General features: G+C 48.5%; 1 protein-coding gene across 4 annotated transcripts; it reads left to right on the top strand.

Annotated features, from left to right (window-relative positions):
• Nucleotides 1-800: 800 nt before the first annotated feature.
• Nucleotides 801-17912, top strand: GTF3C5 (general transcription factor IIIC subunit 5). Of its 4 annotated transcripts, none has more exons than XR_011135648.1 (12): nucleotides 801-997; nucleotides 1409-1637; nucleotides 1873-2071; nucleotides 3186-3381; nucleotides 4332-4436; nucleotides 4942-5056; nucleotides 5720-5800; nucleotides 6590-6687; nucleotides 7388-7470; nucleotides 7768-7910; nucleotides 8575-9034; nucleotides 9863-10169. XR_011135648.1 is itself a non-coding variant. In XM_009665758.2 (12 exons), exons 2-12 carry the CDS (start codon nucleotides 10104-10106, stop codon nucleotides 17822-17824), a joined length of 1677 nt encoding a protein of 558 aa, XP_009664053.1. In that variant the 5' UTR covers nucleotides 8661-9034; nucleotides 9863-10103; the 3' UTR covers nucleotides 17825-17912. The 4 variants fall into 4 exon arrangements, 3 of the variants coding, with proteins under 3 accessions (XP_068771255.1, XP_068771256.1, XP_009664053.1); XM_009665758.2 differs by lacking the exons at nucleotides 801-997; nucleotides 1409-1637; nucleotides 1873-2071; ... (5 more) ...; nucleotides 7388-7470; nucleotides 7768-7910 and adding exons at nucleotides 10707-10857; nucleotides 11247-11369; nucleotides 12133-12330; ... (5 more) ...; nucleotides 16918-17115; nucleotides 17632-17912 and having other exon boundaries at nucleotides 8661-9034; XM_068915154.1 differs by lacking the exon at nucleotides 9863-10169 and having other exon boundaries at nucleotides 1457-1637; nucleotides 8575-9669.
• The last annotated feature ends 709 nt before the right edge of the window (nucleotides 17913-18621 follow it).

Here is an 18621-nt window from a genome sequence, read left to right as displayed (position 1 = left end):
TTTCCCTGTGCGGTGCTCCCACCTCGCACACTTTTGGGGGGTTTTTCCGCTTAAGTCTGACAATAACCGGGTGCAATCCTTAAGGCTGGGGTGTCAGAGGCACGAGAATTGCCGCCTGACGATCGCAGAGGAAAGGCTGGAAACGTGGCACCACTGCGCCCTACAGGCTGAAGACACAGAAACAACTTTTTTTTTTTTTTTTTTCTAAATCGCAGTTTTTAAGCCAGTCTCATCAGTTACGGGGAGGGAGGCTGCCCCTGGACGCCGGGATAATTCCGGGCCGGCGTTTCCGCGCCCGCCCCGTCCCGGCGTCTCACAGCACTAACGAGGCGGCGAGCGCGACGCTGCCGTGACCGGCCGCGCTGACTGAAACACGACCCCCCCCCTACCACCTCCGCCCCCGCCTCAAAAAAATCGCGATATACCCACCTCCTGCCGCCGCAGCCGCTCCTCACACCGGCGCCCTCCGAGCGAAACCAGGCCAAGCGGCCCCGCAACCGCCATCGAAAAGCAGCCGCGACCTCCCCCCCCCCCCCGCCCCCACCGCGGCCCTGTCAGGGAGAAAAGCGCTTCCTCGACAGAAGCGTTTTCCCGCCGGCGCCGCTTCCCCGGCCGTTACCACCCCCGGGCGGCGGGCACCGACCCGGGCGCCCCGCCACCTTCGGTCGCGACGGGGCCAGACCCCGGGGCCGCCTCTCCGCTGCCCAAAGCGGCCTCAAAGCGGGGCAGGCGGCGGGGCTCGGCTAGCGGAACCGTTTTGCGGCGGAACCTTTGCGCCGCGGCCCGTGGGCAGCGGAGGGAGTGGGGGGGGGGGAGGCGCGTGGCGGGGAGGCACCGGGGCACCATGGCGGCCGGCGGCCGGCGGTGGGGCGAGGTGGGCTCGGCGGTGCTGGAGCTGCCCCGCTCGCCGCGGCTGGTGTGCGTGGAGTACCCGGGGCTGGTGCGGGACGTCGGCGCCGTGCTGCGGACGCTGGGAGGAGAGCAGGGGGTGTCGCGGGTGAGAGGGTGCCCGCGGAAAGGTGGGGCGGGCCCGGGGGGTGCAGGGTCCGGCCCGGGGAAGGGGCTGAGGAAGCAGGACGGCGGCCTAGGCCCGGGGGTCCCCGCGTCCGGCTGCTGAGCAGGGGCAGGTCTTGGCGGCGGGGTCTAAGGCCTGGGGGGTTTGGGGTGAAGCCGCTTCTCCAGGCTGCTGCCGCCCGTGACAGACAGGCCGGGGAGGCACCGAGCGGGACTGGGGCGGTCGTGAGTTCCCCCCTGTTGTGCTACCTGTGTTGGTGGGGCAGGGAGTTACCGTGGCCAAGGTGGAAAGGCTCGAGGCCTCCTGCGTGAGGGTGCGGGGGCAGAGGGGGCCTAGCCTGTGAGTAGGAGGCCGGGGTGCTAACGGGGGACATCCGTGTCCCGGCTGGCATAGATCTACGCAGACCCTGCAAAAAGGCTGGAGCTGTATTTCCGCCCCAAGGATCCCTACTGCCATCCCGTATGCGCCAACCGCTTCCCCACCTCCACCATGCTGCTCAAGGTGAGGAGGAGGACCAAGAAGAAGAAGCAGAAGCAGCTGGACACTGAAAAACAAATTGAGCCCGAAGTCAAATTTGAAATGGAAGTTGTGGGGACTGTCACCACTGTTTACAAATTTCAAGGTAATACCTTGATTTTTGTCCTGTGGCTTACAGACAAGTATGTCTGATGGGAAAGGGAAGTGCTTCCTTTTAAGAATTTAAGACCGGAAGGAAAACCAAGTCTTCTATTCTTACAGCCTCCCTGCTGTTTAAAATTTTTCATAAACTTGTCAGGCTTCTGCTCCTGAGAATTGAGTGTTGTGTGAAATATTGCCTTCACAGTGCACCTCTTTGTCTTAACTTCTGTTTTTCACAGGAATGTCTGATTTCCAGTACCTGGCAATGCACTCCGGACCTGATGGCAAACAAACCTCCATGTATGACAAAGTCCTAATGCTCAAACCAGAGAAAGAAGAATTCTTCAATAGAGAGTTACCTCTCTACATCCCTCCGCCAATTTTCTCACGTCTGGACACTCCTGTTGACTATTTTTATCGGCCAGATATACAACACCGGTTAGTACCTTTTCTCACAATGCAGTAAATATCTGTGTTGGTTCTTGAATGAATAGGCAGTGAAACCCTTTGCTGGTTTGATACATGTTTCTAATAGCCAAGTTTTCAGTTTAAGATTTCCTTTTTGTCACCAGTAGATGCCTGCAGTCCATTCTGACTTCAGCACTTTGGATTATGAGATCTGCCTCTTGAAGCATCAGAGCAGCATTAAATACATCATTTATGCATTTCACCTGTTCAGGCTGCTCCCTTGTTCTGTTTTATCCTTTTTGATTTGGTACGAGATAGGCAGATGTGCTTGAGGAGCAGCAGGGGCAGCCGGAACCTCAGCAAAAGCTGACTTGAGGACTTGGCGGGTGAAGTGACCTGCTGACGTGAGGAAGATAACTGCCTCCCCCCAGGACACTAACACAGTATAAGATGCAGTGAGCCCCGCTTTCTGCTCATTTCCAGTGGGCTGGAGCTTAGTGGAGAGTGTGCAGGAGTCAATGCCACATGTTCCCATGATCGTGCTCACTGGAGCTATTCTTTCTTGACCCCTTGTTTGCTTTTCTGGCAAAACAGTCTGTGATATCTCCCACAAGAAACATCTTTTACTTTCTCACTGTAGTCCTTCACTAGAACTAAACAAATACAGATAAATATTACCTTATTTCAAGATTGAACTAGTAACTCCATTTCCCTGTGTGCTCCTGAACTTCAGTAATTTCAGTAGAGCAAATATAGAGTGTGAACCATAGGAGTGAAGCCTTTTAGGTTATAAGTATGTTTCATACAAATTCTCAGTCAGCTACCTGAGGGTTTTCAGACAGATAGTACAGGAGAGTTCTGTCATAGCGCAACTGGATGTAGTTTTGCAGGGTTTTTTTACATTTAAATGTTATTTCCTCAATGTTTTCACTAAAATGCTTTTAGGAGTCTCTTCTGATTACCAGTGTGTGATTCCAAAATCCATAGCGAGGTCGGGCCAGAGTTAAATCCATTGTTCACACAGCTGCATCTCTTCTCTTTGGAAATTTGGAAAACAAACTTCTTTTCTGCATGTTCCAGAGAAGACCAGTTTTGTGTGTGCCATACACAGAAAGCCAGTCCAGTCCTTTGCACTGTTTCTTAGGGATGGATACAACAATCCTCAGGTGTCTGGTGAGAACCTGATTGGCCTGAGCAGAGCCCGTCGCCCACACAACGCTATCTTTGTGAACTTTGATGATGAAGAAATCCCAACTAAACCACTGGATGCTGCTGTACAGACCTGGAAGAAAGTGTGCACTAATCCTGTGGATAAAAAGGTGGAGGAAGAGCTGCGTAAGGTACGTGACAAATTCCTGAGCTGGCTTGAACGCTGTACTGTAGCGTGCTGTGTATGAAAAGCTGCGTTCAGCTTTTTTCTTTGACGTCCAGGAAAATTCTTGGCTTCGAGAGTTTCTTGTACACTAGCAATTGTAACTGCTTGCTGGCTTCTCTGAAGGTTTTGAGGTCTTGATGTAAAGTTTTCTGTTTAACCTTTCTATAGGGTAAGATACGGGCTCATGTGACTAGACCAGGGAGCTGAATCCAGGCCTTTGGGTTCAGTTCCAGTTCCATATCGACTGTCCTGTGTGACCTTAGCAAAATATACGTTTGCTTTTTCCATTCCCTAATCTGTCAAAGGAGAAGGGCTGTGGTAACATAATCTGCCAGGCCTACGGGAATATTTGGTGCTCTGAACAGCTGCAGCTCGCCTTGTAAATAATGGGTGAGATACTAAAGGCACGACAAAGTCACTTCACTAAAATGAACGAATGGCATGTATCTGAAATGCCACCCAAGGCTCTGAAAGTGTGTTCATCAGAGTTAACTGTGTTCTGAAGGTGAATTTTTCAGTTTGTCTTCTGCCTGACCATCTCTCCAGCCTTTTTGGAGAGTAGACTGGCTGTTGAATGAAAACTGTCTGTCTTTCTGAGGATAGCAACAGAACAAATCAGAAGTCTGACTGATACAACAAGTCTCAGTAGACTAAACTGAAACTGCTGTGTTCAGTTCACTTTGCAAGTCAAAATTGGAATCTATCCTTGCAGCAAAGGTACACTAAGTTCCTTTTTGTGACACCAGTCCTTACGTAAGGCTTGCTTCTACTTTTGACTATGCAGATTGCCGTTCTGACAGCTGTTATTTTGGGCCAAAGGCTAAAACATAAGAAAGTCCATTTGGAAAATTTAAATTGCCGCTAATAACCCACTTCCTTCCCGCTCTTTCCGCTGCTGGTTCTATATTATTTTAGCTTTTTGAAGTCCGTCCTATCTGGTCTCGGAACGCAGTAAAGGCCAATATCAGTGTTCATCCAGACAAGCTGAAACTTCTGTTGCCATATTTGGCCTATTACATGGTAAGTCTCTTTAGATGTCTGCTTTTGTTCCCATCTCAGGCAGCTGGGAGTTAAAGAGGTGGGAGGATCAGCGGGATTTTCCTGACTCTTTACAGTTTCTCAGATCCTACCACCAAGAACCTGAGCTTGATGTTATATAACAAGAGAAGGAAAATCTTACTTCCAAACATAAGTTAAAATCATGGAGGATTCAGTAACTGCTTGCTCCATAGGTTCTAGTCTGGCTTGCAGTTACAGCAAACACTCTGACCTCCTGGTAGCAGGAATTTTTCAAATAGAAACATTTTTACTGTGACCTTGCAAATTAATTTGTAAAAGCACAAATATTTGCAGCTTAGATGCTTTGATTGCCTGCGTTTTGGTATATGAATACTGGTGTAGAAAGTGAGGAAAGAGCTGGCAAAAAAAATATTTGGGCAAGGAGGGAACATGCCTGAATTTTCTAAGAAACTGTGCAACTCTGTACTGTCTTTAGTAACCATCTTCCCATTGTCTGTTTGCTCAGCTAACAGGTCCCTGGAGAAGCTTATGGGTTAGGTTTGGGTATGACCCCAGAAAACACCCTGAAGCAAAAATTTATCAAGTGCTGGACTTCCGAATTCGCTGTGGAATGAAATACGGTAAAATGGCCCAACTCACAGAGGCCTTCCCTCTGCTTTCTGGTTAATCCTTGTAGTTCTTTTTATGTGTTTTTAAACTCTAAAGACAGTTTGTCACCAGTTTCTGCTCTGATGGAGAGGACATCTTTCTGGAGTTCAGTTGTTTCCAGTATTTCCTTCATAAACTCATTTAATAATTGATTTCACAGTATGCAGTATTTCTTTCCTCGTTAGGCACGTTCCAAACCCCGTGAACAGCTGGCTGACTTTCCTCCTCCTCGTGTTCAAAGCCCAAGTGTATGTCAGCAGGTGTCTTCCCTCTCTCTCTGGGGAGGCACTGAGCAATAGATTCCGTTGCTTACGCAGTAGCTTTTTCTCAAGGATCTCAACAGCTGGCGCAGGACACTGTCTCGGACCTTGGAACGTAGGGTTCCCCTGCTCTTACTTTGCAGAAGGCAAGTTAAGAGAAATGACTTTCTGAGGTCATGTGATGAGTCCATGAGAGAGCAGTATCCAGTCATTAGTTTTGTTTTTCTGGTATCTCTCCTTTCCTCACCTCGCTAAAATCATTGTATCCCAAAGATCAACTTTCCTTTCTCACACTAGTACTTCTGTTACTGAGCTAGGGTTATTCTGCAGGGTGTTTGCCCTCGGTTCAGTGTCTTTTTTTCTTTTTTCACCTAGGTTATGCCCCTAATGATATGCCAGTGAAAGCAAAACGCAGCACGTATAACTACAGTCTACCCATCACTGTCAAAAAGCCAGGTAGGCTGAGCCAGCAGAAGCGATATCTGGCTATTTCGTGTTTCTTCGGTTTATCCCTTTCTTGTCACAGGTAGTGAAAAGTCTCCCTGTGCTCCAGCTCAGCCAAAATTGGAACTTTATCTCAGGTTGCCATACAGTGCAGCTGTTAAAACCGGTAGAAGAGTTTCCTATTGGGAAGTGTTGTGAGAGTTTTGCATGCCTGGCTGGCTGAGCCTGAGTATCTATAGGAAATGGAAGGGAATCTGGGGAACCCAGCTGAATCAAGCTGTATCAGAAAAGCTTTATCGTAGTTATAGAAAAGGACCGTGTGCTCAGGCAGCTGTCCTCTCCCTTGATTTCCTGCTCTGCTCCCAAAGCAGGGTCATGGGAATGGCGCTACCACACGCACAACACAGTGAAGCAAGTGGAGAAAGACCAAAGGTTTTGCAATGAACGCATACTGTAGTTCAAGCAATGCAGTGGGAACTCGGCATACGCTCTTGGGTGAACAGAGCAGCAGAGAGTAGAGGGGAGTATCGTTCCCTTTCTTCTCAAAGGGAAATAGAAAAGGCTAAATGCACTAACAAATGCGCTGTGGAAGAAACGCAGCCTAACTCACCACCTTCCCATGACTGATTTGCCATCCAGTAACATCTTTGCAGAATCAGGAACACATGCTCATTTGCTCGGTTGGTCTGATTTTTTGCTGACCAGCAAAGTTGAATCAAAATAGAGAGGTGACATTACAATGCCACAGTGTGAAAGAAGTTCTCTCTCTCTCTCTCTCTCTCTCTGTCTCTCATCTTTCAGTAAGCCATACAGTCAGTATACATGATCTGAAACAAGGGCTTGGTACTTCTGGGGCATCCACTTCAAAAAAGCCTGCCTCCAGCAGGTACAAGCTGAAGGTAGGTATTAACCCTCTTCTACCAGAATCTTGAAATAGTCTAGTAGGAAAAGGATGTTTCCAGTTTTGTCAGTCGCTTAAGGGTACAGATTTCTCAGAGTGATTTTGGTGTCCTCAGGTTTAACTGGAAAGTTGCTAGTTGTATCTGTCACTTCAGAACTTTGACCTGCTGTTCATTTAATGCGTATTTTACGTGTTGCAAGTGGGGATTGGTACTCTCAGCCCTGGTCTTAGATATAATAGGCATTGTGTTTCATACTGATAAATTTGGAGATCTTTATGGATAGTGAAGTACAAAATATCACCATGTGTTTATCAGGTTGTCCAGTAGAGTCCAGCAGGGCAAAATAAATATGTAAACAGGACTCCCATTTCTTATTCTTTTCCTTTTGCTAGAATGAAACCTATGATCCACTATTATGTAGTAACCAAGTTACAGATAAAGTTGCAGCTTGAAGACATGATGCTTTCTCTGCACGTTTGTGCTGTGGTAACTATGGTTGCAGTGGGATTCTGCTGCATTCCTCACTCAGCTTTATCTTTTGCCGTGTGCAGACCATCATTCCTTGCCTTGGAACTGTTGTATATGAAGTGCCTTGTTCTTGAATCAGCCCATAGGAAGTACTTTCCAATCTATGTCAACGTTGACCTGTTATATCATGAAACACACATTAAATCTTGTCCTTCTTTCCTCTTTTTAGGAATCTATCTACATTTTCCGAGAAGGAGCCTTACCACCTTATCGGCAGATGTTCTACCAGCTCTGTGACTTGAACGTGGAAAGGTATTGCACGCTGGCAGCAGAGTCTTCTGTTAGAACTAATTTCAGAACCTGTTATTTATATCCAATCCATTCTCCTCTCTCTCTCCTTGACCAGCAACTTAAGAGTTGTTTAGCTTCTGAATAAAAATACAATGGACACCTGAAATTCTTTCCCTTATGACAGCTGTGTGAATAACCAAATGTGATACTATTCCAACTTATTAAAATGTAAAGGAAATAAGTCATGCTTTGTCCCATTTGAAGCCTGCGTCTGACTGTAGAAGGCTAACGCTTTCCCCCCCTTTTGCTGCTTTTTAGCTTACAGAAAATCATCCGTCGGAATGATGGTGCAGAATCAGAATGCACAGAGCGGGATGGGTGGTGCCTTCCAAAGACTAGTGATGATCTGCGAGATACCATGTCTCTGATGATAAAGCAGATAATCAGATCCACAAGACCTGGTAAGAATCTCTAAGCGCTGAACAGCATCTTCCTCCCTTCCTGGTGGTGTCAAGAGCTTGTGGACTGAATCAAGACGCTGCAGTTGGCCCTGGGGCAGCAGTGTTCCCATATCCACCCCCTTCCTTTGTGGAGGTTAAATGGTGCTGCTAGATCTGGTGTTCTTTTTGTTCCAGCTCATCACAGTGAGCGAGCTGAAGCTGTCGTCCTGGGTTGGGATTATGAATGGCTGGGAGTGAAAGTTTTCTGTTTCATCTTCCCTGTATCAGCGCCTTCAGATTATAAATATCTTTGCCTAGTGATACCCGTGGTATTATCCTTATGGATGTACCGGTTGATGGCATCAAGGATTAACTTGATACTTTTCAAGGAGAAATGAGGAAATCCTTCGGGCATGATGCTGGGTAAAATCAGTATTCCCAGTCAATTACGTTAGAATCAACTAGGGGAAGATATACGATAGTGCAAATCTGCTGTTGTTCTTCTAGCGTTCCTGGAGTGGGAAAGCAAGCTGCTCTGATCACATTCTATTAAGATGTGCAACATTAGCTGTGACCCTCAGGCTTCTGCCTTCCTCTCACTTGATTTATGAACCCTACTGCACGTTCCCCCAGGTTTCACTGAGAAAGGAATCGTGATGTCTTCCCCTCTTTCTTCCCAATTAAGCTCTTTTCTCAAGTACAACAAGCAGTGAAGATGGCAAAGAGCAGCTGACATATGAGTCTGGAGAGGATGAGGATGATGAGGAGGAGGAGGAAGAGGACTTCAAGCCTTCTGACGGGAGTGAAAATGAAATGGAAACAGAAATTCTGGACTATGTATGAATTCAGTGAGCAGTCTGGCTGCGGTTGGATAGACTCTTCTGTTTTGTTTCTCAAGTGCTGAGGGATTAGCAACCGTGCACAGGACGTGGGAAAGCAGAGCTTGTACTGAGATGCCAGCTACTCATCTGACACTGAATGTGGTGCCTGCTGATGGCCATCATTCTGGATGTTTAGGAGCCATTGCCTACATTTTTGTAACTGCTGGCCAAAAAGCCCTCATAAAATTGATGCCATGGAGATACTGTTTTCTTGCCAGGCTCCAAATGGCATTTACTGTCGCAGCTCTTGCTAGTTCAAGTGAGGTCAGTGGTCCCTTCGCTTGCTCTGTTTCCCATAGCCGTTACGCAATTGTGTTTTTATTGTCCTCCTCTAACAAACTGCAGCTTCAATGTGGACTCGGAAGAAGGATGAGCTCTTCTTGGGCAACCGTGGTGGCTGGTCTGCTCAGTTTAGATATCGTTGCCTCTTATAACGTTGAGAGCAAATTTGTTCTTGTTTGTTCCGGTATACGAGACTTAGCCACCCTTGACCTCAACTGTAATTAGACAGCATTCAACCGATTTAACCTTTTCTTAAGCTTGGGAGACCACACAATTCTTGGATCTGTCATCTGGGTCAGCTGGTAAAATTCTGAATAAAATTAACTCCATAAGGAGAATTGCAGGAATTAGTTCACTACCGACACTTCATCAGGAGGCTCTGAGGAGTGTCAGGCAAGCTGGCTTAAATCTATCAGAGCCTGCAAAAGGAGCTGTTCATAATTATACCTATGCGAGAGGCAAATTATTATTTCTAACCTAGCCCTGGGAGAGCAGATGCTAAGAAGCCACCTGCCCACATGGCAGAGGATGTAGTATTGCGAACAAGTTGAATGTCCAGTTCCCCAAAAGAACACAAAAACTTGGTTTTTAATAAATACCTCCTTTTCCCAATAGCATCATCCTTCTTCTTGGTTTGTTTTCTTTCACTGGAGCTTTTTTAAGTAATGCAACTCATTTGGATAATTGAAACATTGTAGTTCTGGGGGCATAATGAGTTAAATTTAAACAGTCTTTTAAAGTAGGTTTTACTAGGTGCATGCAAGGAAACAAACCTGCTTTTTTTTTTTTTTTTTTTTTTTTTTTAATTAGACTGAGATCTTTCCTTAGGTTTGATCTCTGGCCTGTAAAAGCAACATCTGCAGGGCTCTCACACAGCGATGCCAGCCTATCTCTTTGGCCTCAGCCAGCTGAAGGACAAGCATGTGGGAGACTCCCCTGGCGTACCTTGTAGCCAAGACGGGGTCACAGAAGTGCACGGACATGTAGCTGCGCTCCTATCTATATATATAAGCCCGCATGCAGGGCCTGGCTCCTCAGGTGTGCATGCAGCATGGCTCGCTGGGAGATCCTGTGCTTTGCCTTGTGCTGCTACCTCGGGGTAGCATGGGCTGCAACGGTAAGTAGAGAGGAGTTTCATAAGGCTTTGCAAAACTTTTTTGCCTGTTCCTGCCTGGATTTTAAAAAAAAAAAAAAAAAAAACCAAAAAACTTATCTAGTCTGGACCCCGTGAAAGAGGGCCTGCAGAACATGACAGCAAAGGCAGGGTACTCTCCTGCCTTAAACATGCCAAAGGCTCTCACCAATATTTTCCAAGAGTTCCCTTCTCGGTCTGTATCATATCTGGCCCGGGTTACATCTGAAGGCTGTAGGCCCTCAACTGCTGCTGTTGATGCTTGGAAATGCAGGGAAATTGCTGCTGTCTGCCTGCTGCAGAGGACAGCCTGCAGGACATTTGCACTGGAGGACGTCCAGTGGCAGCTACCTGTAGGTTTTCCATAGGGGTCAAAAGGGACAGCTGGGGAAGGAGGCTGCAAGTCAGGCTGTCTGAGGGGATCCTCCAGCTAGATTACTGGGTGCTGGCAAGGGGGAAGCCAGAGGCATAAGGGGTTATGGTAGATTTACTCTTCTCTCTCCTCAATGGGATGACATTTAGCTGGGTGTGGTGCACACCGAAGGAGGTTTTGTGGAAGGTGAGAATAAAAAACTGGGACTCCTTGGGAACTACATTGATATCTTCAGAGGGATCCCCTTTGCTGCCCCTACGAAGATTCTGGAAGACCCCCAACCCCATCCTGGCTGGGAAGGTAAGACCTACCTTTTGAAGACCTTTGTTTTTTTTTCATTTCTGTCTCTTATCTGTTGTTGCCAAGGTAGGGATGTTGCTGCCTGCTTTTGTGTACTAAGCAGTGCTACAGAAAGCTCTTAATATCATGGTGGGGATGGAAGTCCCTGTCTGTTCCCAAGAGGCTCAAGTAGCCCCATGAAGTAACAAATCCAAAGCTCCAGCTGTCCAGGGTTGTCAGCAGGAAAGGGCCCTGCTTTGGCACTCTCTCTGACAGGTCACAGTGGCTGCAGAGGCCTTGCTCCCTCTGTGCTGGACTCTTGGAGGGGAGGATGGATGGACAGCTTGCAACTGAAAGACGGAGCTGATCCCTCCGAATGGTGACCTGTTGTCTTCCCTCTCTCCTATCAGGAACACTGAAAGCAAAAGATTTCAAAAATCGCTGCATGCAGGTGACGCTCCCACAAACTGATGTCCGTGGGAGCCTGGACTGTCTCTATCTGAACATCTGGATCCCTCAAGGGAGGAAAGAAGGTATGTGCTTAGCAGAGATCTGGAGCGGAGATTCTCAGTCGCCTTTTGCGGACAAACTGCTCTGGAGCATCTCTCAGCAGTCATGTTCCCATATTGAGTAACTCCAGAAGTACTGACTTTCTGGGAGGGGGGGAAGCCATGTCAGCTACTGTCCCTGAGCTACAACCTGTTGGATGCTTCAGTCTCTTCTCAGCGCAGAGCAGAGAGTTTCTTGGCCCTAGGCTATTGCAAAACAACGTCTCCCTGAAGAGAAGACATCTTATGGGCATACAGGAGTCCTACAACCCCAGCAGTGACACAGAAGTCTGTATCCTAGCAAGGAGGGACAGAAGTTTGTTTGGGGTGATTTTACCTGTTTTGCATTGCTATCCCAAGCTTTGTCAGCCTGTAGGAGAGCCTCATATAGGTTTGCTGTCCTTGTGAATACTTTGCCTGAGGTTGGGGGGTGGGATGACTACACAGAATCACAGAATCGTTTAGGTTGGAAGGGACCTCTGGAGATCATCTAGTCCAACCTCCCTGCTCAAGCAGGGTCCTCTAGAGCATATTGCCCAGGATCACATCCAGACGGGTTTTGAATATCTCCAGGGAAGGAGACTCCACTACCTCTCTGGGCAACCTGTTCCAATGCAGTGGCTTTATCATCTGCCTCAAGAGTGCTCTCCGTGCCCAAGCGGAGCGATGTTTAGCGAACTGGCATAGGGATGGGCAGCACCTTACTGCTCTGCCATGGCTCACACTGCATTTCGTTCTCATCTCCCAGTCTCCACCAACTTGCCGGTGATGGTCTGGATCTACGGCGGCGCGTTCCTTCTAGGAGGTAGCCAGGGAGCCAACTTCCTTGATAACTACCTCTACGATGGCGAGGAGATCGCTGTGCGGGGCAACGTGATTGTGGTCACCTTCAACTACCGCTTGGGGCCCCTGGGCTTCCTGAGCACGGGTGACGAGAATGCACCAGGTACAGTAGCTCCCCCCTTTTCAGGGGACCCTTTTGCTGGTCCCTGGCCTGTCAGCGCACTGTGACAACACAGAGCACGACCCTCAAACATGCTCCCTGCACAAAGACGACGGGGGGGGATGCGCAGAGCTCCAGCTCTGGCTTCGACACTGTCTTTGCGGCACTTCTAGAGCATGGGAAACACCCGGGCCAGGAGCTGGCTCTGGCTGTAACACTGCGTGGCAGAGGGAGCCCTGACCTCCAACTTCAACTGTCTCCTTGCTGAATGGCACATCCCCTCTTGTTGCTCAGGGAACTACGGGCTGAAGGACCAGCACATGGCAATTGCCTGGGTGAAGAGGAATATAAGGGCCTTCGGGGGTGACCCAGAAAACATCACAATCTTTGGAGAATCCGCTGGTGCTGTCAGCGTCTCCCTGCAGGTTTGTTGTCATTGTAGGAGCCCACCGGAGCTGCTACTCTGCTTTGTAAATGGTAGAGATGACCCCCTTGGTAACATGCTCGCTTTCCTCATTGGGAGCTCCATGCACCCTGACTAACATCCCTTCCTGCACAGCGAAAGCAATCCTGAGCCTCTTTTCTTTGTAGCTGCTCCCTCCCTTTCAGTTTAATCAGGCCTCCAACTGCATATTTTCTCTCTTTCGGGATCTCTAGTGAAGTAGCATTTACTTGCCACGTCCCTCTCTTTTGCTCCTTTTCTCCGCTCGTCACCTTGCCACGTCTTTTAACTTTGACTGCAAGATCTGGGAGATCTGTGGCAGAGGGTTGCTGAGACGCTTAAATAATGAAAGAGCTGGCCTCTTCCCTGGGCCTCCCCTTGTCAGACTCAGCCGATCCCTGTGACAGGCAAGGCTCTCTGCAGGACTTGGTACCAGAAGATCCTCCTGTTTCTCTTTTGTGCCACAGACGCTGTCCCCACACAACAAGGGCCTGTTCAAAAGAGCCATCAGTCAGAGCGGAGTTGGTCTCTGCAGCTGGGCCATCCAGAAAAACCCTCTCGCCTGGGCTCAAAAGGTAACACAGCTCAGCAATGGGGCCACAACCTGCGGAGGGTGGCTGGGATACGGGCTGGCTAGCAACCCAGCAGGGGCTGTGCCATCCTCAGGCACTGAGCTGCACCTCTCCTGAAGTTAAAGCCTTGCTTGAAGACAAAAAATAAAATAAAATAAAGCTCTTGTCTAGTCCCTTGTTAGAATTTCAGAGACAGGAGCTAGGCTTCCAAGCAGAGCTTTGCAAACACAGGTCTTAGAAATTAAAACCACCCTCCTCTCTCCCTATTTGAATCCAGTGCTGTCCTTGGCTTCAGAGGATAATGCTGGGAAGTTTCTTTCTCTCTCCTCCTACAGATTGCACAGAATGTGGGCTGCCCCACAGACAACACAACAGTCCTGGCCAACTGCCTGCGAGTCTCAGACCCCAAAGCTTTGACGCTGGCCTACCACCTGGAGCTGATCAACCTGCCCTGTAAGTCGCCTGGCCTACAGCCAGCGCTGTGCTCCTCTGCGCTGTCCAGGGCTTGCCATGCACTTGAATGAGGTGACGGGGAAATCACCAAGCAGAGCCTATGTCCCTTTTGGGGGGAGGGGGGGATGAGGGATTTCACAGTCCTCCCTCCCCAGGCAGGTGCATAGTGCGCTGAAGGAATGCTGTTTGTCACGCAATTGCAGCAGCGGCAGATGAATTATCTTGATGGCCATGCCTTGGCTTGCATGTCCTGAGCTCACCTCAGAAACAACTGTTTGCACTTTCTGTTTTGTGAAAGCAGCAAGAGCAATTAAAGAACACAGTTTATAACAACAACAAAAACAATAACAAATTTTCACAACCCTGCTATTTTCACTTGAGTCACTGGGTGGAGTGTAGGACCCACCAGACTTGAGTCCATCACAGCAGGTATGGAAGGTTTGTGATTTTGTTGGCTAGGGGAATCTCTTTCACAGAATCACAGAAGGGCCGAGGTTAGAAGGGACCTCTGGAGATCCTTTAGTCCAATCCCCCCTGCTCAAGCAGGGTCCTCTAGAGCACATTGCCCAGGATCGCGTCCAGGTGGGTTTTGAATATCTCCAGGGAAGGAGACTCCACCACCTCTCTGGGCAACCTGTTCCAGTGCTCTGTCACCCTCACAGGAAAGAAGCTTTTCCTCAGGTTCAGATGGAACTTCCTGTGGTTCAATTTCTGCCCGTTGCTTCTTGTCCTGTCACTGGGCACCACGGAAAAAGAGTCTGGCCTCATCCTCTTAACACCCTTCCTTCAGATATTTATACGCATTGATCAGATCGCCTCTCAGTCTTCTCTTCTCCAGGCTCAACAGGCCCAGCTCTCAGTCTTTCTCCACAGGAGAGATGCTCCAGTCCCCTCATCATCTTTGTAGCCCTCCGCTGGACTCTCTCCAGGAGTGCCATATGTCTCTCTTGTACTGGGGAGCCCAGAATTGGACACAGTACTTCAGATGTGGCCTCACCAGGGCTGAGGAGAGGGGGAGGATCACCTCCCTCGACCTGCTAACACCGCTCTGCCTAATGCACCCCAGGATGCCATTGGCCTTCTTGGCCACAAGGGCGCATTGCTGGCTCATGGTTAACTTGTCCACTAGGACTCTCAGGTCCTTCTCTGCAGAGCTACTTTCCAGCAGGTCAGCCCCCAGCCTGTATTGGTGCATGGGGTTAGTCCTTCCTAGGTGCTCCCACAAATGGTTTCTGCTTGCTCTCCTCACGCTCCCCGGATTTAGCCCTGCTCAGAGCAGAGAGTGGCCAAGCCAGCATGGTGCAACTGCACCGTGCCAAGTCTGCAGTCTTGGCAGAAAATTAGCACAGATAGATGGGGTGGGGAGGAGGAGGAGTTCTCTATCTTTGGCTGGGATTTTTGGGAAGGGATTGAGGGAAGAAAGAGATTACTTGTTGATGTTACCTGTCCACACATGGCTGGTGGATCCCTTGCTCTTCTCCTCCACCTACAGGCCTGAGGTTTATTGAATGTGATCCCATGGTCATGCTGCTGTTGGGTGAAATCCTGGCTGCAGTGACATCACTGTTGAAGCTCTCACTGACTTCAGCGTAGTCTTCCTACAGTTCTTGAGCTATAGGATATGCCAGGCCACAGATCTGTCTTCTCTTAGCTCCTAAAGGATTCTGTTTTTCTCTTCTGGTGCAGCTCCAGTTGTACATCAGCTTGCCCTCACCCCTGTAGTTGATGGAGACTTCCTCCCAGACGTGCCAGAGAACCTTTTTGCCAATGCTGCTGACATTGACTATATCGCGGGGGTCAACAACATGGATGGGCACATCTTTGCTGGGATCGACATACCTGCTATCAACCGCCCGCTTGTGAAAGTCACTGCGTAAGTAAAGGACGTTCTTAATAACCCTTAACAGAAGGAACCTGATCTTTAATATAGCTCTCCTCGCCCTGCCCCCGACTCCAAGGACTTAGTGTCTGGTCCACTCAGGTCTATCTTCAATAAAGGATCTCATTCCAAGCCAGGGTGCCTAGGGTATATGTTGCTAAGTCCAGCGCCTTCAAGAGAAGGGACCAATTAGGGGGAAGTCTCCCCATATATCTTTAAAGTGCTCTCGAACTCGACACCAGCACGAGGCTTGGCAGCTATGAAAAGAGCAGGGCTGAGCAGAGCAGGTACATCCAGGACACACGGGGTGCCTGCCCCATAAGACTCCTGTTTGAGGGCAAAAGAACGCGTGGCCCATTTGGCCCCAAGCTGTTCTGCTGAGAAAGTCATAAAGCATGTGCCTTCCTTCTAAGACCTGGACTGATACAATGGGCTTTTATTCCACCAAACAGTTGTCAACTGTAGTGTTGGAAGTGAACCTCAAAAGGAGCTGCAAACTGTTTCCATAAGCCTTGACAAGCTGCTGGTCTGTAATTGACACTATTTGTCTTTTCAGGGATGAGGTCTATAAATTGATCCAAGGACTTACTCTGGAGAAGGGCTTGAGAGGAGCCAACGCAACATATGCTCTCTACACTCAGGTGTGGGGTGACAACCCTGACCAAGAGGTTGTGAAGAGGACGGTGGTAGATGTGGCTACTGACTACATCTTCTTGATTCCCACGCAGTGGAGCCTGAAGCTGCACCAGCACAATGCCCGGTGAGTGAGTCTGCCTCGGAGAGCCCAAAGCCAGCACAGGGGCTGGCAAGCATGTTCCCAGCACCAGGTGCTGAGGGGCAGGTTAAGAGTGCTGAACTTGAAGGAGGCAGCTTTTTAGGTACTGAGCGCACACTTAAGTGTAGCTTTTACAAACAGAATTTCCTTAGTGCTGCAGAGGAGTCATGCTGCAAGCTTGTTTTAAAGCCCCATTAGGACAAATTATTGCTTCTTAGAAACCCAGAACTTTATCCTGGCAATAACGTGGTGACTCCACAAGGCATGGCAACTGGACGATATGAGCGTTAGAGTGAGAATCAGAAACTAAAGTTAAAATTACCATATAGAAGGCTGTTGTTTCCTGGGAGCACTTAGACAATTTCAGGCACACGAGCATCTTCCAAGGCTCTGCCAATGTTGTGAATCAGCATCCCTTTCTCTGCACTCCACTTGCAGCTGCTTAGCAAGTCTGTTTTTGTTTACCTAGGAGTGCCAAGACGTACAGCTACGTGTTCTCTCAGCCATCCCGAATGCCCATCTACCCAAGCTGGACAGGGGCAGACCATGCTGATGACCTGCAGTATGTGTTTGGGAAACCCTTCTCCACCCCACTGGGCTACCTACCTAAGCACAGGACTGTCTCCAAAGCCATGATTGCTTATTGGACCAATTTTGCCAGAACAGGGTGAGTGGCTCCGGTTCCATATTCGGGGCTTGTTGCAGCAGCACTTCAATCTGTTGCTTTTGCCTAGTAACTTCTCAGGACCAGTTCCCAAAAGCGGGCTGCCCTCTGTCCATGCATCTGTTGCAAACTGTGCCCTGGGTCTTCTAGGAGTTGAATTTGCTCTGGGTCCTCTTGATCCAGAGAACAACTGGGGACAGCAAAAGCATTTTAAAAACTGCTGATCTTTGCTTAAACTTAATGATGAAGTTTGTTTCTGAGCCCTGGAGTTCAGAAAGGAGTTCAGCTGCTGCATGCTGCCAGGGCCGATGCTAGTGGGGAACAAGGGAGGGGAATGCAGGTAGGCAAATCATTCCCAGCAGGAAGAATTGCTGTCGCGTGTTCCAGTGTCAAATTCTGTTTGCACTTGCTTAAAACTTCATTTGAGCACAGCCTGAATCCTTACCAAACAACACAAGTTTTGCTGTGTCGACAAGCTACCATGATATTTAACCTCTAGCTATTCCTTCTTTTTTCCAGTGATCCTAACAAAGGGTATTCAGAGGTACCCATTAATTGGCTGCCCTATACCCTCGAGAATAGTTACTACCTGGAAATCAACAACAATATGGACTACAATTCAGTGAAGCAGAATCTGAGATCCCCATACGTGAACTTCTGGTATTCCGTCTATCAAAATCTGCCCCAGGCTGTTAACGTTTCCCTGGAATAGATCCAAGCTGAGGAACTGCTGGGCTTCCAGGGAAAAAAAAACCTTTTTAAAGAAAGATCTAAGTCATTAAAGGCTAGCTTGTAACTGAGTCATTCTGGCTTCTCTATGTCTTTGTCTGAGTATTCACCCTGTGCTTTCTTGGAGGTTTACCCTGTGCTTTCTAGGATTCCCCCCCACCCTCCCCCCGCCACTATGCATGCATTCCTGGCCCAAACACCTTCTTAAGAGTTTTCCAAGTGCTTTCCAGGAATTCCTGGCTTTCTGTTTCAGGAATTTTATTGGTGCTTTGGAGGTCTTTCCTCTGAGCTTTCAAGGAATTACTGGATCTTAAACCTTTCTAGCTGTCTTCTGGGTGCTTTCTAGGCATTGCTGCAATTCTTTTGTTAGGAAAACTCCTAGTGCTTTCTAGTGGTTCCTGTATATTGCACCTTTTAGGTATTTTCCAGTGTTTTCAAATAATTTGTGGATCTAAACCTCTCCCAGTAATTTTCTAGCACCTCTCCAGGTATTTCCAAGAGCCAGATCCAGAACCCTTCAAAAAATGTCTAGTACTTTCTAGGAAATTAAACTCTAGAACCTCTTTAGAGCTTTTTAGGGATCATGTTGAACTTCCTGGGGATTCCTAAATCTACTACTGTCCTAGAGCCTCCTGGCAACAGGAGAAAGCAGGTGTCACTTGTGCCAGCTCACTCATTTCCCTGTTGTCTTTTAAATTGCTCTGCCCTGGAAGACTGGAGGGATGTAGATGTTTAAATTCTGTCTGAGCAGGTAACTAATTTTATCAGCCTCCGTCTTCA

Source organism: Struthio camelus, chromosome 20, assembly GCF_040807025.1.
Source record: "Struthio camelus isolate bStrCam1 chromosome 20, bStrCam1.hap1, whole genome shotgun sequence".
Classification (NCBI taxonomy): Eukaryota; Metazoa; Chordata; class Aves; order Struthioniformes; family Struthionidae; genus Struthio; species Struthio camelus.
This window is presented reverse-complemented; position numbering and strand designations above follow the sequence as displayed.